The sequence below is a fragment of the Drosophila sechellia genome, unplaced genomic scaffold (assembly GCF_004382195.2).
Source record: "Drosophila sechellia strain sech25 unplaced genomic scaffold, ASM438219v1 U_178, whole genome shotgun sequence".
NCBI lineage: Eukaryota > Metazoa > Arthropoda > Insecta > Diptera > Drosophilidae > Drosophila > Drosophila sechellia.
The window spans coordinates 35,749-55,528 of record NW_022611116.1 but is presented as its reverse complement, the minus strand read 5'-3'; the positions used below and the strand labels follow the sequence as shown (position 1 = coordinate 55,528).

Sequence of the window (19,780 nt, the reverse complement as noted above, 5' to 3'; positions counted from 1 at the left end):
CGTGAACCAAAGCGGAGGATGGGCATCGGTTCTATCCATATCATCTGACGACAGCAACTGCTCATCCTCGCCGCCTTCTGTTATAGTCTCATCGCTGGATACCAAATCATCGTTAAACTTTATCTTAAAATTACTTACCTTAACTATTTTCTCCTATTCCATAAGCTATTTCCTAAGTAACGTAATATTCAAACTTAAATACCACTTTAGAACCATGGCGCGCAAAAAAACTGCCGCCAAATATTTCAAAAACATGGCGCGCAAAAACTACCGACAAATATTTCAAAAACATGGCGCGCATAAAACTACCGACAAATATTTCAAAAATGTTCTCCTTCAAACTTAAATTATAAATTAATGTAATTCACCGCCACCAGTTAGAGACTCATCATTGTTAAACAATTATTAAAATTTACTTACCATAACTACTTCTATTCCATATGCTATATCCTAATGTAATATTTAAATTTAAATTCCACACTAGAACCATGGCGCGCAAGACAGCCGCCAAGTAATTTCAAAAATGTCTCCCGCAATTTTTAATGATAAATTATTACTTTAATCTATGGCATGCATATCTGCAGCCAAAAAAATCCGAAAATGTAATTTGCCACAAATTGTCACTATATATTTTTAAGCAAAAATCAGAGGACAATAAAATGACAACGCCACCAGACGTTGAAAATAATAAAAAAAAAAAAAAAAAAAACCTGCAACGAAAAGAAAATAAATAAGAACGCGATACAAAAACTACTCAAGGACACATAAATAATAACAAACCGGACAGACAAAGTAGCAGACGATAACAGACGGCTCCATCCTGCTGACGTCAAGCATGCAGCTCCAGCTTCCAAGACTCCAACTATTGAAACAAGGGAACACAAGCTATTACTGGGAAATATATATGTATAATATAATACTTATCTAATTGCAAACTTGATGACTCCAAAATCGCGGCACTCCAGCCGCAATAACACAATGACAAGGGCCTCCAATTTAGCCCCTACAAAACGTACCTGAAAAGCAAAAAATCAACGCAATTATAAACGCAATGCAATATCCACCCCAGACTAGCTTCCCCCATAAGTACCTGAAAAACAATAACAAACGCAGTTATATAAACAAATATACACAATTATAATACTTACCTTAAATTAAATGTACCTGAAACAACAAAAATTAATGCAATCATCAAAATCAGAGGACAATAAAATGACAACGCCACCAGACGTTGAAAATAATAAAAAAAAAAAAAAAAAAAACCTGCAACGAAAAGAAAATAAATAAGAACGCGATACAAAAACTACTCAAGGACACATAAATAATAACAAACCGGACAGACAAAGTAGCAGACGATAACAGACGGCTCCATCCTGCTGACGTCAAGCATGCAGCTCCAGCTTCCAAGACTCCAACTATTGAAACAAGGGAACACAAGCTATTACTGGGAAATATATATGTATAATATAATACTTATCTAATTGCAAACTTGATGACTCCAAAATCGCGGCACTCCAGCCGCAATAACACAATGACAAGGGCCTCCAATTTAGCCCCTACAAAACGTACCTGAAAAGCAAAAAATCAACGCAATTATAAACGCAATGCAATATCCACCCCAGACTAGCTTCCCCCATAAGTACCTGAAAAACAATAACAAACGCAGTTATATAAACAAATATACACAATTATAATACTTACCTTAAATTAAATGTACCTGAAACAACAAAAATTAATGCAATCATCAAATAACAAATATTATACTTACCAATTTCTATTTTTACATCCATTTCCATGGCAATCTCGTTGCGGCGGCTCTCTGCAACAAATCTCGAATCGGCGGCCCCAAGCAACCAATCCTGAAGCTATGGCCACAAGACGCGACGCACCTGGCTTCCTTCGGTGATTGTCCGAACTACAATCCCCACAGACGACTTCTCTGCCACGAGACGAACTCCACGACCATAATGCCAGCAGCTCAATAAAAACGCAATGACGGCTGCGCTGGACAACTCTTCGCAACTCTTCCTGACGACCGGCAATACGCATCTGCAATACAAACAAACTCACTAAACAATTGCATAAAGCTGCCATTGACGATATAATCGGATCTTCACCAAACGACGGCTGCGTGGGATGACGCAGCTGAGAATAAATCACCTGCAACTTGTTGCAAGTTGCCCACTTCCAGCGGTCGCAACAGACCACCGCCAAAATGCAACAAAACTTACCTGTGATGACTCCTGAGGCTCTCTGCGACGCGGTGCTCCTGTCCTTCTGATGGGGGTACCTGAAAAGAAACAAATAAAACAATGTTAGTCTAAAATTTTAAAATTTATTGCAAAATAATTTCATTTTAAAAATGTAAACAAACATGCAAGCTGATAATGTTACCAATCATGTCAATGTCTGAAATCCTTGCCTACAAAATACTAACTTAAAATTAATACTAACTAACTATGTCCAAGCCCCAAAAACTCACCCCATGCTATGTTAAACTCAAAAATTCAAATTATTGTACCTACATATTGCATTTATTGTAATCAAAGGCAAAATAAAGTTGTGGATGCGGAACAGAATTCATTCTGTCTCCGTACCTCCACCTACAAAGAAAAAAAAAAAAAAAAGCCTGCTGCCAAGCGGGACTTATTTAATTCACCCTTCAGGAGCCCAGACGAGCAGCCCATAAGTTTTTCGAAAGTGGTTGCTGGAACAGGCCCAGTCCTTGTGGCACCCTCTGTTCCGGCTCCAATAACTAAAACTCCGGCCAAGAGGACAAATGACGACTTGGACTGCTCCAGTTTCAAGACGCCAGTTAAAAGATTACGCGCGACCTCCAATTTTAAATCTCCCAACATTTTTCCCCCACTTACCACACCCGTCTTCCAAAGTAAGGCAGCCAAATCTGTTTATGAGGAATCCAAAACCAGGAATCGACCCTCCCACCAGCCGTTACCCTGCAGCATCAATGCTCCTGCTCACAGCGCAGCGACGCCACCCCCCCAAAATATAGATGCAGAGCTGCCACCTTGGAAACTCGTGCCACAAAGCCGCAGAGCACCACCCATACTCGTCAACGACGTCAAGGAAATTGTCCCGCTCCTGGAAAAGTTAAATTATACAGCAGGAATCTCCAGCTACACCACCAGGGCAATTGAAGGGAACGGAGTCAGGATCCAGGCCAAGGACATGACCGCCTACCACAAAATCAAAAACGTCCTTATAGCTAACGGCTTTCCTCTATTCACCAACCAGCCAAAGTCTGAGAGGGGCTTCCGAGTAGTAATCAGACATCTCCACCACTCCACTCCATGTTCGTGGATTGTCGATGAGTTGCTGAAGCTCGGATTCTCAGCGCGCTTCGTCAGAAATATGACGAATCCGGCTACAGGTGGTCCCATGCGAATGTTTGAAGTGGAGATCGTCATGGCCAAGGACGGCAGTCATGACAAAATTATCTCACTCAAACAAATCGGCGGGCAAAAGGTGGATATCGAAAGAAAAAACAGGACACGGGAGCCGGTCCAATGCTACAGATGCCAGGGCTACAGGCATGCCAAAAACTCGTGCATGAGACCACCAAAATGCATGAAATGCGCTGGCGACCACCTGTCATCCTGTTGCACCAAGCCAAGAACCACCCCTGCTACCTGCGTCAACTGCTCTGGAGAGCACATTAGTGCATACAAGGGATGCCCCGTCTACAAGGCCGAAAAACAAAAGCTTGCGGCAAACAACATTGACACAAATAATATACGAACAATCAAAGACGCAACCAACAACTTTTATAGACGTCAAGGACCTCCTCCACGCAATAACACCCCACGGCTGCCGCACAGCACAGCAATCCTGAGCAGATCGATCGCTGAAGCCCGCCAGGAGGCAGCCAGAAAGTCAATGTCAAATCCTTTCCGACAAAATATTAACGACAGAAGGCCACGATTTTCCTCGCATGACACTGCCATTCAGATGCGTCTGAATAAATGGCGCCGAAACTCAAACAACATACCCAAAAAGGGTAGGAAATCTTCAAAAAACAATGCAAAGCCAAGACTGGTACCGAAGACAAGCAACCCAGCGCAAAAACATCTGGAAAACTACCAGGACATGCTCCGAAAACAACGGAGTGAAAAAAATGACCAAGAACCTGAAAAGGGTACTTCAAATCCCACGCAATTTGGCAATGACAGCCCCCCGACCACCAGCAGAGCTGCCAGAGCTAGTTTCAAGCCAAGAATTATTGAAGAAGCCACGCCATCGCCAAGAAACTCCAATCCTTACTTACAAAAAGGATTCTCTGACGACCCCACAAGAAACTTAGCAAATAGAGTCGACAATTTAGAAAAGAAAATTGACAGTTTATTGGCCTTAATTATTCAAGGAACAGATAACAATCTTGACATGGATACATCCAATTAAATTTACTCTTACTTATATCTACTCTTACTTATATCTATTCTAACGATATCCATATCCGACCGAAAAGTGCACGTCAGTCTGCTCCAAACTCCTTCACGGTCATCAACTTCCTCGACGCAGCCCAATTTTCCTGGAATACTAATTCAATTATAAAATGGCAAAGGAATATAAACAACACTCTCACCTCAACGCACCCGAATAAACAAGCCTACGACAACGCACTCCAGCTGATCCTGACGATACGATACGGAAAAAACCAACCAGAGCCTAAAAGACGAATCGGAAGATCGATATGAAAAGGATTAGCTCGGCAGAAACATGATGAATATAAGGCGACTCGCTGCAGCAATTTATGCACAACGTCACTTACCTGAAATTATTGCCGCACGGTCCTTTGAAGTATCTATTATCAACGCTGAAATCTACACAAATTGATGCTCTGCAAAAGACGGGCCAACAACGCTTCCACCTCGTCGAACAGGACACTCTGCTGCTCCCATAAATTTCCAGCTTGACGAGCGCCAACAGCGAGTTGACGCTAAAACCTAAAAGTAAACAATCAACAACAAATTAAATAAACAAAATAAAATCAAACAAAGCAAATACCTCACCCACTGCAGACATAGCTTACCCACATCCTATGCATTAGACAAGAGGAGACGGCTCCACCAAACGTAAAACAAAAAAGCCAACTTTTTGCCTTTTAACACAAAAAAAATCGACATCATTACGATGCCGTCTCCACCTCCTGATGCCACTTCTCCAATAAGGATCACTAGCGCGGAGCTGACGTCACACAATTAAACCGTACCACTTGTCCTCAAATTGTATACTTTTCCTCAGTATCGCATCTTCCACAAATTTTTCCGAAAACCTACAACGAAAAGAAAATTAATAAGAATAGGATACAAAGAAAATTAATTAAGGACAAATATAAATTTACAAACCGGACAGGCAAATTAATAGACGCCAACAGGCGACTCTATCCTGCTGATGAAAAGCACGCAACTGCTTTTTTCAAGATTGTGAACTCTGAAACAAGGAAGCACAAGCTAATACTGGGAATTATTTACTTTAAATAAACACTTATCTAATTGCCAATTCGACGACACTAAACCCGCGGCTCTCCTGTTGCAATGTTTCAAAAACAAAGGGCCTCCAAATTAGTCACAAAACGTACCTGTAAAACAAAAGACTAATGTAACCATAAAACAATTAAAATACTCACCACCAGATTAGCTTCCACCAAATGTACCTGAAAAACAAAAACAAAATTAATGCAATAATTATAAAAACACATAAATTATAAATATAATACTTACCTCCCACCAAATGTACCTGAAAAGAAAAACACAAAATTCCTTTCCTCAGTATCGCATCTCCCACGGATTTTCCGCTAACCTACAACGAAAGGAAAAATTTTAATAAGAATATGATACAAAATATAATTAATTAAGGACAAAGCAAACCGGACAGGCAAATAACCAGGCGACAATAGGCGACAACAGGCGGCTCCATCTTGCTGACGATAAGCATGCAACTGCTCTTTCCAAGATTGTAAATTCTGAAACGAGGAAGCACAAGCTAAAACTGGGAATTAATTACTTTAACAAAACACTTATCTAATTGCCAACTCGACGACCCTAAACCCGCGGCTTTTCCGCTGCCATGTTCCAAAAACAAAGGGCCTCCCAATTAGTTACAAAACGCAGCTGAAAAACAAAATATTAATGCAACCTTAAAAACAATTATAACACTTACCACCAGACTAGCTTCCACCTAATGTACCTGAAAAACAAAAATAAAACAAAACAAAATTAATGCAATAATTATAAAAACAAAAAATTATAAATATCATACTTACCTCCCACTAAACGTACCTGAAAAAACACAAAATGACACAATCACAAAATCAAATAACAAATATAATACTCACCCAATCTCTAATTTTACTTCCATTTCCATGGCCCCAATCGTTGCGACGGCCCTCGGCAACTAATCACGTTCCGGAGGCTCCAAGCTGCAAACCCTGACGAAATGGCCACAAAACGCGGCGCACCTAGCCACCCTAGATGAACGACCAAGCCACAATCATCACTGTCGACTCCTCTGCCATAATGAGACAGATCACACCACAATAATGGCAGCAGCTCCAAAACTACGTGACGACCGCTGTTCCGGACCTTTCTTCAGGCATCCTCTTCCCGACGACCGCCGAAGCAGACCTGCAATTTAACAAGCTAAATAAATAATCGCAAACATCTACCACTGAGGGTGGAAGAGAAAACCAACAAATGACAGCGGCGCGTCATATTCTTACCACCAATAAATTACCTGCAACGCTTTCCGGACATACATATGGCAAGTGGCGCGCATCCAGCGTCCGAAGCAAATTTCCTGCCAAATCACAACTAATACTCACCTCCAATGACTCTTGAGGCCTCCAGCAACTCGGTGCTTCTGTCCTTCTGGCGGGGGTACCTGAAAAGAAATAAAATGTATAATATTAGTACCTAATTTCAATGTTTTTTGTAAAATTACTACAAATTATTAATGTAAACAAAACATATAAGATGATAATGTTACCAGTCCATGTTTCTGTCTATAATCTAAGCCTAAAGCAAAAAAAAAAATACTAACTAAATATTAAATACTAACTATGTCCAAATCCCCAACTCACCTCATGCAATGTTAAATTCTAAATTCAAATAATTGTACCTATATATTGCACAAAATGTAATCAAAGGCAAAATAAAATGTGGATGCGGAACAGAAGTCATTCTGTCTCCGTACCTCCACCAGTAAAGTTGAAAAGACGCAACTAACAACTTCTATAGACGTCAAGGCCCTCCTCCACGCAATAATACCCCACGGCTGCCACACAGCTCAGCGATCCTGAACAGATCAATCGCTGAAGCTCGCCAGGAGGCAGCCAGAAAGTCAATGTCAAATCCTTTCCGACAAAATATTAACGACAGAAGGCCACGATTTTCCTCGCATGACACTGCCATTCAGATGCGTCTGAATAAATGGCGCCGAAACTCAAACAATATACCCAAAAAGGGTAGGAAAACTTCAAAAAACAATGCAAAGCCAAGACTGGTATCCAAGACAAGCAATCCAGCGCAAAGGCATCTGGAAAATTACCAGGACATGCTCCGAAAACAAAGGAGTGAAGAAAATGACCAGGAACCTGAAAAAGGTAACTCAAATCCCAGCCAAGCTAGCAATGACAGCCCTCCGACCACCAGCAGAGCTGCCAGAGCTAGTTTTAAACCAAGAGTTATTGATGTAGCCACACCATCGCCAAGAAACTCCAATCATTTCCTACAAAAAGGATTATCGGACGATCCCACAAGAAACTTAGCAAATAGAGTCGACAATTTAGAAAAGAAAATCGACATTTTATTGGCATTAATTACTCAAGGAAGAGACAACAATCTTGACATGGATACATCCAATTAAATTACAAATACTTATATCTATTAAAACGACATCTTTATCTGATGAAAAAGCGCACTTCTGTCTGCCTCCAAACTCTCTCAAAACTCAGACTGACGAGCGCCTACAAGAACTGACGCTAAAACCTAAAAATAAAAAACAATTAATCATTAACAAATTAAACAACAATCAAATGCACTTACCTACTTGACCACAGCCAACTGCTGATCCACATCTAACGCAACCGACAAGAGGAGGCGGGCTTCGCCAAAACATAATGAAATCGCCACTTTTCGCGACTATAAACACTAAAAATTAATAATCCTAAGACGCCGTCTCCACCTCCTGATGCCATTGCACTAATTAGGATCACTAGCGCGGAGCAGACACCACATTTAAAAGCTTCAAAATCTGTCCCCAAATTGCATAATTTTCCTCAGGGTGTATCTTCAAAGAATTCCTTCCTAACCTGTAATGAAAGGAAAACAAATAAGAATGCAATACATAAATTAATCAAGGACACATAAATAATAACAAACCGGACAGACAAAGTAGCAGATGCTAGTGGACAGCTCCATCCTGCTGATGACAAGCACGCAGCTCCAGCTTCAAAGATTCCAACTATTGAAACAAAGGAACACAAGCTATTACTGGGAAATTTATATTTAAAATGTAATACTTATCTAATTGCAAACTTGTTGACTCCAAAATTGCGGCATTCCAGCTGCAATAACACAATAACAAGGGCCTCCAACTTAGCCCTCACAAAACGTACCTGAAAATCAAAAAATCAACGCAATTATAAAAGCAATAAATACTCCCAAGACTAGTTTCCTCCTAAAGTACCTGAAAAACAATAATAAACGCTACTATATAAACAAATATACACCAATATAGTACTTACCTTAAATTAAATCCCACTCAATGTACCTGAAACTACAAAAAAAATTAATGCAATCATAAAAAACAAATAACATATATAATACTTACCAAATACTATTTTTGCATCCATTTCCATGCCTATTTCGTTGCGGCGGCCCTCTGCAACAAACCTCGAACCGGCGGCCCCAAGCTGCCACTCCTGGCGATACGGCCACAAGATGCGGCGCATATGGCTTCTCTCGGTGATAGACCGAGCTACAATCCTCACTGACGACTTCACGAGACGAACTCCACCATCATAATGCCAGCAGCTCTACAAAAACGCAATGACAGCTGCGTGGGATTATATTCATGCCACTAACGATACAACTTACCTTCACTAAACTAAACGACCGCGGCGAGGGATGCTGAAACCGAGTACAAATAACCTGCAACACCGGCCGGACATATTTGTTGCAAGTGGCCCACTTCCAGCGGCCGCAACGGACCACTGCAAAAATCCAACAAATCTTACCTGTGATGACTCCTGAGACTTCCCAGCGACTCGGTGCTTCCGTCCTTCTGGCGGGGGTACCTGAAAAGAAATAAATAAAACAATCTTAGCCTAAAATTTTAATGTTTATTGTAAAATAATTTCATTTTAAAAATGTAAACAAAACATGCAAGTCAATAATGTTACCAATCCATGTCATTGTCTGAAATCCAAGTCTATAAAAATACTAACTATAACTTAATACTACTTATGTCCAAGCCCCAAACTCACCCCAAGCTATGTTAAACTCCAAAATTCAAATTATTGTACCTATATATTGCATAAAATGTAATCAAAGGCAAAATAAAGTAGTGGATGCGGAACAGAATTCATTCTGTCTCCGTACCTCCACCTGAAATGTAAAAAAAGTACCTGAAAAACAATAACAAACGCAATCATATAAACAAATATACACAAATATAATACTTACCTTAATTTAATTTCCACTCAATGTACCTGAAACAACAAAAATTAACGCAATCATAAAAAACAAATAACATATATAATACTTACCAAATACTATTTTTGCATCCATTTCCATGCCTATAACGTTACGACGGCCCTCTGTAACAAATCTCGAACCGGCGGCCCCAAGCTGCCAATCCCGACGATATGGCCACAAGACGCGGCGCACCTGGCTTCATTCGGTGATTGATCGAGCCACAATCCTCACTGACGACTTCTCTGCCACAACGAGACGAACTCCACCATCATAATGCCAGCAGCTCTATATAAACGCAATGACAGCTTCGTGGGATTACATTCTTGCCACTAACGATACAACTTACCTTAATCAAACGACCGCGGCGAGGGATGCTGAAACCGAGAACTACTAACCTGCAACGCCGGCCGGACATACTTGTTGCAAATGGCCAATTCCAGTGGCCGCAACAGACCACTGCCAAAATGCAACAAAACTTACCTGTGATGACTCCTGAGGCCCTCAACGACGCGGTGCTCCTGCCCTTCTGGTGGGGGTACCTGAAAAGAAATAAATAAAACAATGTTAGTCTAAAATTTTAATGTTTATTGCAAATAATTTCATTTTAAAAAAAATGTATACAAAACAAGCATATGATAATGTTACCAGCCCATGTCACTGTTATAATCTAAAGCCTACAAAGAAAAATACTAACTTAACATTAAATACTAATCTATGTCCAGCCCCAAACTCACCCCATGCTATGTTATACTCTAAAAATTCAAATTATTGTACCTACATATTGCATTTATTGTAATCAAAGGCAAAATAAAATTGTGGATGCGGAACAGAATTCATTCTGTCTCCGTACCTCCACCTACAAAGTAAAAAAATAAAATCGCCAATTTTCGCGATTATAAACACAAAAAGTTGACAATTTTATGATGCCGTCTCCATCTCCTGACGCCATTGCACAAATAAGGATCATTTGCGTGGCACAGATGCCACATCAATATGCTGAAAAATTTGTCCTTAAATTGTATATTTCTCCTCAGTTTTGTATCCTCGACTAATTCTCTCCTAACCTGCAATGAAAGGAAAATAAATAAGAATGCGATACAAAAATTACTCAAGGACACAGAAATAATAACAAACCGGACAGACAAAGTAGCAGAGGCTAGTGAACGGCTCCATCCTGCTGACGACAAGCACGCAGCTCCAGCTTCTAGGACTCCAACTATTGAAACAAGGGAACACAAGCTATTACTGGGATAAATATATTTATAATATAATACTTATCTAATTGACAACTTGATGACTCCAAAACCGTGGCATTCCAGCTGCAATTTGCACAATAACAAAGATCATCCAAGTCAGCTCCTACAAAACGTACCTGAAAAGCAAAAACAAAATCAACGCAATTATAAAAGCTACTCAATACTCACCCCAGACAAGCTTCCTTTAAGTACCTGAAAAACAATAATAAACGCAATTATATAAACATTTATACCCAAATATAATACTTACCTTAAATTAAAATCCACTCAACGTACCTGAAAAAACAAAAATTAATGCAATCATAAAAAACTGATAACATATATAATACTTACCAAACACTATTTTTGCATCCATTTCCATGCCTATTTCTTCGCGGCGGCCCTCTGCAACAAATCTCGAACCGGCGGCCCCAAGCTGCCACACCTGGCGACAGGGCCACAAGATGCGGCGCACCTGGCTTCTCTCGGTGATAGACCGAGCCACAATCCTCTCTGACGACTTCTTTGCCACGAGACGACTCCTCCACCATATAGCCAGCAGCTCTCAAAAAATGCAATGACAGCTGCGTGGGGCAACACATCGCAACTCCTCTTCCTGATGAACGGCAATTCTATCTGCAACATACTCAAACAATTGCATAAAACTGCCACTGACGATACAATTGATACTCACCAAATGACGGCGGCGAGGGATGCTGAAACCGAGAACAAATCACCTGCAACTCCGGCCGGACACACTTGTTGCCAGCGGCCCACTTCCAACGGCCGCAATAGACGACTGCCAAAATGCAACAAAAACTCACCTGTAATGACTCCTAAGGCTCCACAGCGACTCGATGCTTCCGTCCTTCTGGCGGGGGTATCTGAAAAGAAACAAATTATACAATGTTAGTCCTAAATTTCAATGTTTTTCGTAAATTCATTACATTTTATTAATGTAAACAAAACATGCAAGACGATAATGTAACCAGTCCATGTCTTTGACTATAATCTAAAGCCTACAAAAAAAAAATACTAACTTAACATTAAATACTAACTATGTCCAAGCCCCAAACTCACCCCATGCAATGTAAAATTCGAAATTTCAAATAATTGTTCTATATATTACACACACTGTAATCAAAGGCAAAATAAATTGTGGATGCGGAACAGAACTCATTCTGTCTCCGTACCTCCACCAGTAAAGTTAAAAAAAAAAAAAAAAAAAAAATCCGTCTCCAAATTGTATAAATCTCCGCAATACCGTTTTCTCAATGACTTCCCGACAACCTATAAAGAAAGGAAAATTAATAAAAATATAATACTAAATTAATCAAAGACACAGAAAATTGCAAACCTGACAGGCAATCCAGCAGATACAAAAATTCGCCCTCATCCTGCCGATGATGCGCACGTAAATCAGGAGACGGGCCTCACTATAGCAAAACAAAATCGCCAACTTTTGCGATTATAGATACAAAAAACCGACAATTTTATGATGCCGTCTCCATCTCCTGACGCCATTGCATAAATAAAGAGCAATTGCGTGGCGCAGATGCCACACCAACATCCTGCAAAACATGTCCTTAAATTGCATATTTCTCCTCAGTTCTGTATCTTCAACGAATTTTCCGCTAACCTGTAATGAAAGGAAATTAAATAAGAATGCGATACAAAAATTACCCAAGGACACATAAATAATAACAAACCGGACAGACAAAGTAGCAGATACTATTAGCCTGCTCCATCCTGCTGACGACAAGCACGCAGCTCCAGCCTCAAAGACTCCAACTATTGAAACAAGGGTACACAAGCTATTACTGGGAAATTTATATTTAAAATGTAATACTTATCTAATTGCAACTTGATGACTCCATATCTGCGGCATCCCAGCTGCAATTGCACAATAACAAAGGTCCTCCAAACCAGCTCTTACAAAACGTACCTGAAAAGCAAAAACAAAATCAACGCAATTATAAAAAATACTCAATACTCACCCCAGACAAGCTTCCTTTAAGTACCTGAAAAACAATAACAAACGCAATCATATAAACAAATATACACAAATATAATACTTACCTTAATTTAATTTCCACTCAATGTACCTGAAACAACAAAAATTAACGCAATCATAAAAAACAAATAACATATATAATACTTACCAAATACTATTTTTGCATCCATTTCCATGCCTATAACGTTACGACGGCCCTCTGTAACAAATCTCGAACTGGCGGCCCCAAGCTGCCAATCCCGACGATATGGCCACAAGACGCGGCGCACCTGGCTTCATTCGGTGATAGATCGAGCCACAATCCTCACTGACGACTTCTCTGCCACAACGAGACGAACTCCACCATCATAATGCCAGCAGCTCTATATAAACGCAATGACAGCTTCGTGGGATTACATTCTTGCCACTAACGATACAACTTACCTTAATCAAATGACCGCGGCGAGGGATGCTGAAACCGAGAACTACTAACCTGCAACGCCGGCCGGACATACTTGTTGCAAATGGCCCACTTCCAGTGGCCGCAACAGACCACTGCCAAAATGCAACAAAACTTACCTGTGATGACTCCTGAGGCCCTCAACGATGCGGTGCTCCTGCCCTTCTGGTGGGGGTACCTGAAAAGAAATAAATAAAACAATGTTAGTCTAAAATTTTAATGTTTATTGCAAATAATTTCATTTTAAAAAAAAATGTATACAAAACAAGCATATGATAATGTTACCAGCCCATGTCACTGTTATAATCTAAAGCCTACAAAGAAAAATACTAACTTAACATTAAATACTAAAATATGTCCAGCCCCAAACTCACCCCATGCTATGTTATACTCTAAAATTCAAATTATTGTACCTACATATTGCATTTATTGTAATCAAAGGCAAAATAAAATTGTGGATGCGGAACAGAATTCATTCTGTCTCCGTACCTCCACCTACAAAGTAAATACCTGTCCTTCTGATGGGGGTACCTGAAAAGAAACAAATAAAACAATGTTAGTCTAAAATTTTAATGTTTATTGCAAAATAATTTCATTTTAAAAATGTAAACAAACATGCAAGCTGATAATGTTACCAATCATGTCAATGTCTGAAATCCTTGCCTACAAAATACTAACTTAAAATTAATACTAACTAACTATGTCCAAGCCCCAAAAACTCACCCCATGCTATGTTAAACTCAAAAATTCAAATTATTGTACCTACATATTGCATTTATTGTAATCAAAGGCAAAATAAAGTTGTGGATGCGGAACAGAATTCATTCTGTCTCCGTACCTCCACCTACAAAGTAAAATGCACAACGTCACTTACCTGAACTTTCTCGCCACACGGTCCCTGACAGTATCCCTCATCACCGATGCAATCTACCTGCAATGCAGCGCTGCAAAAGACGGGCCACAAAAGCTGCCTACGCTTCGACCAGGGCACCCAGCGCGGAGCTGCAAAATCCATCCTTCCTGCTACTCTCAAAATCCAGATCGACGAGCGCCTACAAGAGCTGACGCTAAAACCTAAAAATAAAACAATTAACCATAAACAAACTAAACAAAACAATCAAATGCACTTACCTACTTGACCACAACCAACTGCTGTTCCACATCTAAAGCAACTGACAAGAGGTGGCGAGCGTCGCAAAAACAAAACGAAATCGCCTATTTTCGCGATTATAAACACAAAAAATTAATAATCCTAAGACGCCGTGTCCACCTCCTGATGCCACTGCACAAAAAAGGATCACTATCCCGGAGCCGACATCATATTAAAAAGAATTAAAATCCTTATCCAAATTGTATAAATTTCCTCATTACTGTATTTTCAATGATTTCCTGATAATCTGTAAGGAAAGGAAAATTAATAAGAATATAATACAAAATTATTCAAGGACACACAGAAAATTGCAAACCTGACAGGCAAACCAGCAGATACAAAAAATGCGACCTCACCCTGCCGACTATGCGCACGTAAATCATGAGACAGGCACCGCAAAAGCAAAACTAAATCGCCAACTTTCGCGATTTTAAACACAAAAAGTTGACAATTTTATGATGCCGTCTCCTTCTCCTGATGCCAAAGCATAAATAAGGATCATTTGCGTGGCGCAGCTGCCACATCAATATGCCGAAAAAACTTGTCCTTAAATTGTATTATTCTCATCAGTTCTGTATCTTCGACGAATTCTCTCCTAACCTGCAACGAAAAGAAAATAAATAAGAACGCGATACAAAAACTACTCAAGGACACATAAATAATAACAAACCGGACAGACAAAGTAGCAGACGATAACAGACGGCTCCATCCTGCTGACGTCAAGCATGCAGCTCCAGCTTCCAAGACTCCAACTATTGAAACAAGGGAACACAAGCTATTACTGGGAAATATATATGTATAATATAATACTTATCTAATTGCAAACTTGATGACTCCAAAATCGCGGCACTCCAGCCGCAATAACACAATGACAAGGGCCTCCAATTTAGCCCCTACAAAACGTACCTGAAAAGCAAAAAATCAACGCAATTATAAACGCAATGCAATATTCACCCCAGACTAGCTTCCCCCATAAGTACCTGAAAAACAATAACAAACGCAGTTATATAAACAAATATACACAATTATAATACTTACCTTAAATTAAATTCCACTCAATGTACCTGAAACAACAAAAATTAATGCAATCATCAAATAACAAATATTATACTTACCAATTTCTATTTTTACATCCATTTCCATGGCAATCTCGTTGCGGCGGCTCTCTGCAACAAATCTCGAATCGGCGGCCCCAAGCAACCAATCCTGAAGCTATGGCCACAAGACGCGACGCACCTGGCTTCCTTCGGTGATTGTCCGAACTACAATCCCCACAGACGACTTCTCTGCCACGAGACGAACTCCACGACCATAATGCCAGCAGCTCAATAAAAACGCAATGACGGCTGCGCTGGACAACTCTTCGCAACTCTTCCTGACGACCGGCAATACGCATCTGCAATACAAACAAACTCACTAAACAATTGCATAAAGCTGCCATTGACGATATAATCGGATCTTCACCAAACGACGGCTGCGTGGGATGATGCAGCTGAGAATAAATCACCTGCAACTTGTTGCAAGTTGCCCACTTCCAGCGGCCGCAACAGACCACCGCCAAAATGCAACAAAACTTACCTGTGATGACTCCTGAGGCTCTCTGCGACGCGGTGCTCCTGTCCTTCTGATGGGGGTACCTGAAAAGAAACAAATAAAACAATGTTAGTCTAAAATTTTAAATTTTATTGCAAAATAATTTCATTTTAAAAATGTAAACAAACATGCAAGCTGATAATGTTACCAATCATGTCAATGTCTGAAATCCTTGCCTACAAAATACTAACTTAAAATTAATACTAACTAACTATGTCCAAGCCCCAAAAACTCACCCCATGCTATGTTAAACTCAAAAATTCAAATTATTGTACCTACATATTGCATTTATTGTAATCAAAGGCAAAATAAAGTTGTGGATGCGGAACAGAATTCATTCTGTCTCCGTACCTCCACCTACAAAGTGAAAAAGTAAAGTAAAAATGCAGCGCTGCAAAAGACGGGCCACAAAAGCTGCCTACGCTTCGACCAGGGCACCCAACGCGGAGCTGCAAAATCCATCCTTCCTGCTACTCTCAAAATCCAGATCGACGAGCGCCTACAAGAGCTGACGCTAATACCTAAAAATAAAACAATTAACCATAAACAAACTAAACAAAACAATCAAATGCACTTACCTACTTGACCACAACCAACTGCTGTTCCACATCTAAAGCAACTGACAAGAGGTGGCGAGCGTCGCAAAAACAAAACGAAATCGCCTATTTTCGCGATTATAAACACAAAAAATTAATAATCCTAAGACGCCGTGTCCACCTTCTGATGCCACTGCACAAAAAAGGATCACTATCCCGGAGCCGACATCATATTAAAAAGAATTAAAATCCTTATCCAAATTGTATAAATTTCCTCATTACTGTATTTTCAATGATTTCCTGATAATCTGTAAGGAAAGGAAAATTAATAAGAATATAATACAAAATTATTCAAGGACACACAGAAAATTGCAAACCTGACAGGCAAACCAGCAGATACAAAAAATGCGACCTCACCCTGCCGACTATGCGCACGTAAATCATGAGACAGGCACCGCAAAAGCAAAACTAAATCGCCAACTTTCGCGATTTTAAACACAAAAAGTTGACAATTTTATGATGCCGTCTCCTTCTCCTGATGCCAAAGCATAAATAAGGATCATTTGCGTGGCGCAGCTGCCACATCAATATGCCGAAAAAACTTGTCCTTAAATTGTATTATTCTCATCAGTTCTGTATCTTCGACGAATTCTCTCCTAACCTCCAACGAAAAGAAAATAAATAAGAACGCGATACAAAAACTACTCAAGGACACATAAATAATAACAAACCGGACAGACAAAGTAGCAGACGATAACAGACGGCTCCATCCTGCTGACGTCAAGCATGCAGCTCCAGCTTCCAAGACTCCAACTATTGAAACAAGGGAACACAAGCTATTACTGGGAAATATATATGTATAATATAATACTTATCTAATTGCAAACTTGATGACTCCAAAATCGCGGCACTCCAGCCGCAATAACACAATGACAAGGGCCTCCAATTTAGCCCCTACAAAACGTACCTGAAAAGCAAAAAATCAACGCAATTATAAACGCAATATTCACCCCAGACTAGCTTCCCCCATAAGTACCTGAAAAACAATAACAAACGCAGTTATATAAACAAATATACACAATTATAATACTTACCTTAAATTAAATGTACCTGAAACAACAAAAATTAATGCAATCATCAAATAACAAATATTATACTTACCAATTTCTATTTTTACATCCATTTCCATGGCAATCTCGTTGCGGCGGCTCTCTGCAACAAATCTCGAATCGGCGGCCCCAAGCAACCAATCCTGAAGCTATGGCCACAAGACGCGACGCACCTGGCTTCCTTCGGTGATTGTCCGAACTACAATCCCCACAGACGACTTCTCTGCCACGAGACGAACTCCACGACCATAATGCCAGCAGCTCAATAAAAACGCAATGACGGCTGCGCTGGACAACTCTTCGCAACTCTTCCTGACGACCGGCAATACGCATCTGCAATACAAACAAACTCACTAAACAATTGCATAAAGCTGCCATTGACGATATAATCGGATCTTCACCAAACGACGGCTGCGTGGGATGACGCAGCTGAGAATAAATCACCTGCAACTTGTTGCAAGTTGCCCACTTCCAGCGGTCGCAACAGACCACCGCCAAAATGCAACAAAACTTACCTGTGATGACTCCTGAGGCTCTCTGCGACGCGGTGCTCCTGTCCTTCTGATGGGGGTACCTGAAAAGAAACAAATAAAACAATGTTAGTCTAAAATTTTAAATTTTATTGCAAAATAATTTCACTTTAAAAATGTAAACAAACATGCAAGCTGATAATGTTACCAATCATGTCAATGTCTGAAATCCTTGCCTACAAAATACTAACTTAAAATTAATACTAACTAACTATGTCCAAGCCCCAAAAACTCACCCCATGCTATGTTAAACTCAAAAATTCAAATTATTGTACCTACATATTGCATTTATTGTAATCAAAGGCAAAATAAAGTTGTGGATGCGGAACAGAATTCATTCTGTCTCCGTACCTCCACCTACAAAGTAAAAATGACCGCCTTCCACAAAATCAAAGATGTCCTTATAGCAAACGGCTTTCCTCTATTCACTAACCAGCCAAAGTCTGAGAGGGGCTTCCGAATAGTAATCAGACATCTCCACCACTCCACTCCATGCTCGTGGATTGTCAAGGAGTTGCTGACACTCGGATTCACCGCGCGCTTCGTCAGAAATATGACGAATCCGGCTACAGGCGGCCCCATGCGCATGTTTGAAGTGGAGATCGTCATGGCCAAGGACGGCAGTCATGACAAAATTATCTCACTCAAACAAATCGGTGGACAAAAAGTGGATATTGAAAGGAAAAACAGGACACGGGAGCCGGTCCAGTGCTACAGATGCCAGGGCTTCAGGCATGCCAAGAACTCATGCATGAGGCCACCAAGATGCATGAAATGCGCTGGCGACCACCTGTCATCCTGTTGCACCAAGCCAAGAACCACCCCTGCTACCTGCGTCAACTGCTCTGGAGAGCACATTAGTGCATACAAGGGATGCCCAGTTTACAAGGCAGAAAAACAAAAGCTTGCGGCTAACAACATTGACACAAACAAAATACGTACAATTAAAGACGCAACTAAAAATTTTTATAGACGTCAGGGCCCTCCTCCACGCAATAACACCCCTCGGCTACCACATAGCTCAGCAATCCTGAGCAGATCAATCGCTGAAGCCCGCCAGGAGGCTGCCAGAAAGTCGGTATTAAATCCCTTCCGTCAAAATACGAACGACAGAAGGCCACGTTTTTCTTCCCACGACACTGCCATTCAAACCCGGCTGAATAAATGGCGCCGAAATATTAACAAGATACCCAAAAAGGGTAGGACAACCTCAAAACACAACGCAAAGCTAAGACTGGTATCCAGGACAAGCAATCCAGCGCAAAGACATCTGGAAAATTACCAGGACATGCTCCGAAAACAAAGGAGTGAAGAAAATGACCAGGAACCTGAAAAAGGTAACTCAAATCCCATGCAAGCTAGCAATGACAGCCCTCCGACCACCAGCAGAGCTGCCAGAGCTAGTTTCAAACCAAGAGTTATTGATGTAGCCACACCATCGCCAAGAAACTCCAATCC

The 19,780-nt window shown here is 40.4% G+C and overlaps 1 protein-coding gene and 1 long non-coding RNA gene across 9 annotated transcripts; both read right to left on the bottom strand.

The window, feature by feature from the left end:
- Window positions 1-4,337: 4,337 nt before the first annotated feature.
- Window positions 4,338-14,674, bottom strand: LOC116802608. 8 transcript variants are annotated; one of them, XR_004362943.1, is made up of 4 exons: window positions 5,889-5,901; window positions 4,790-5,293; window positions 4,604-4,686; window positions 4,338-4,549 (listed from the first exon to the last, which is right to left on the bottom strand). XR_004362943.1 is itself a non-coding variant. In XM_032727027.1 (4 exons), the coding sequence occupies exons 2-4, from the start codon at window positions 14,417-14,419 to the stop codon at window positions 4,522-4,524; spliced, it is 216 nt and encodes a 71-aa protein (XP_032582918.1). In that variant the 5' UTR covers window positions 14,420-14,478; window positions 14,536-14,674; the 3' UTR covers window positions 4,338-4,521. The 8 variants fall into 8 exon arrangements, 3 of the variants coding, with proteins under 3 accessions (XP_032582918.1, XP_032582917.1, XP_032582916.1); XR_004362942.1 differs by lacking the exon at window positions 5,889-5,901 and adding an exon at window positions 5,367-5,636; XR_004362944.1 differs by lacking the exon at window positions 5,889-5,901 and having other exon boundaries at window positions 4,790-4,964; window positions 5,051-5,634.
- LOC116802609 lies at window positions 12,958-13,650 on the bottom strand. The gene is made up of 3 exons (XR_004362946.1): window positions 13,114-13,650; window positions 13,031-13,056; window positions 12,958-12,972 (listed from the first exon to the last, which is right to left on the bottom strand). It is a non-coding gene; the product is annotated as an uncharacterized LOC116802609 (long non-coding RNA).
- Window positions 14,675-19,780: the final 5,106 nt, after the last annotated feature.

Bases quoted from the DNA above. Each gene is read 5' to 3' on its own strand.
- LOC116802608 (XM_032727025.1), bottom strand. From the start codon at position 14,567: ATGTGGAACAGCAGTTGGTTGTGGTCAA. The intron at 14,479-14,539 runs GTAGGTAAGTGC...TTTTATTTTTAG, and splicing joins CAGCAGTTGGTTGTGGTCAA to GTTTTAGCGTCAGCTCTTGT. The intron at 4,558-4,613 runs GTGCGTTGAGGT...TAATTGAATTAG, and splicing joins TCGTAGGCTTGTTTATTCGG to TATTCCAGGAAAATTGGGCT.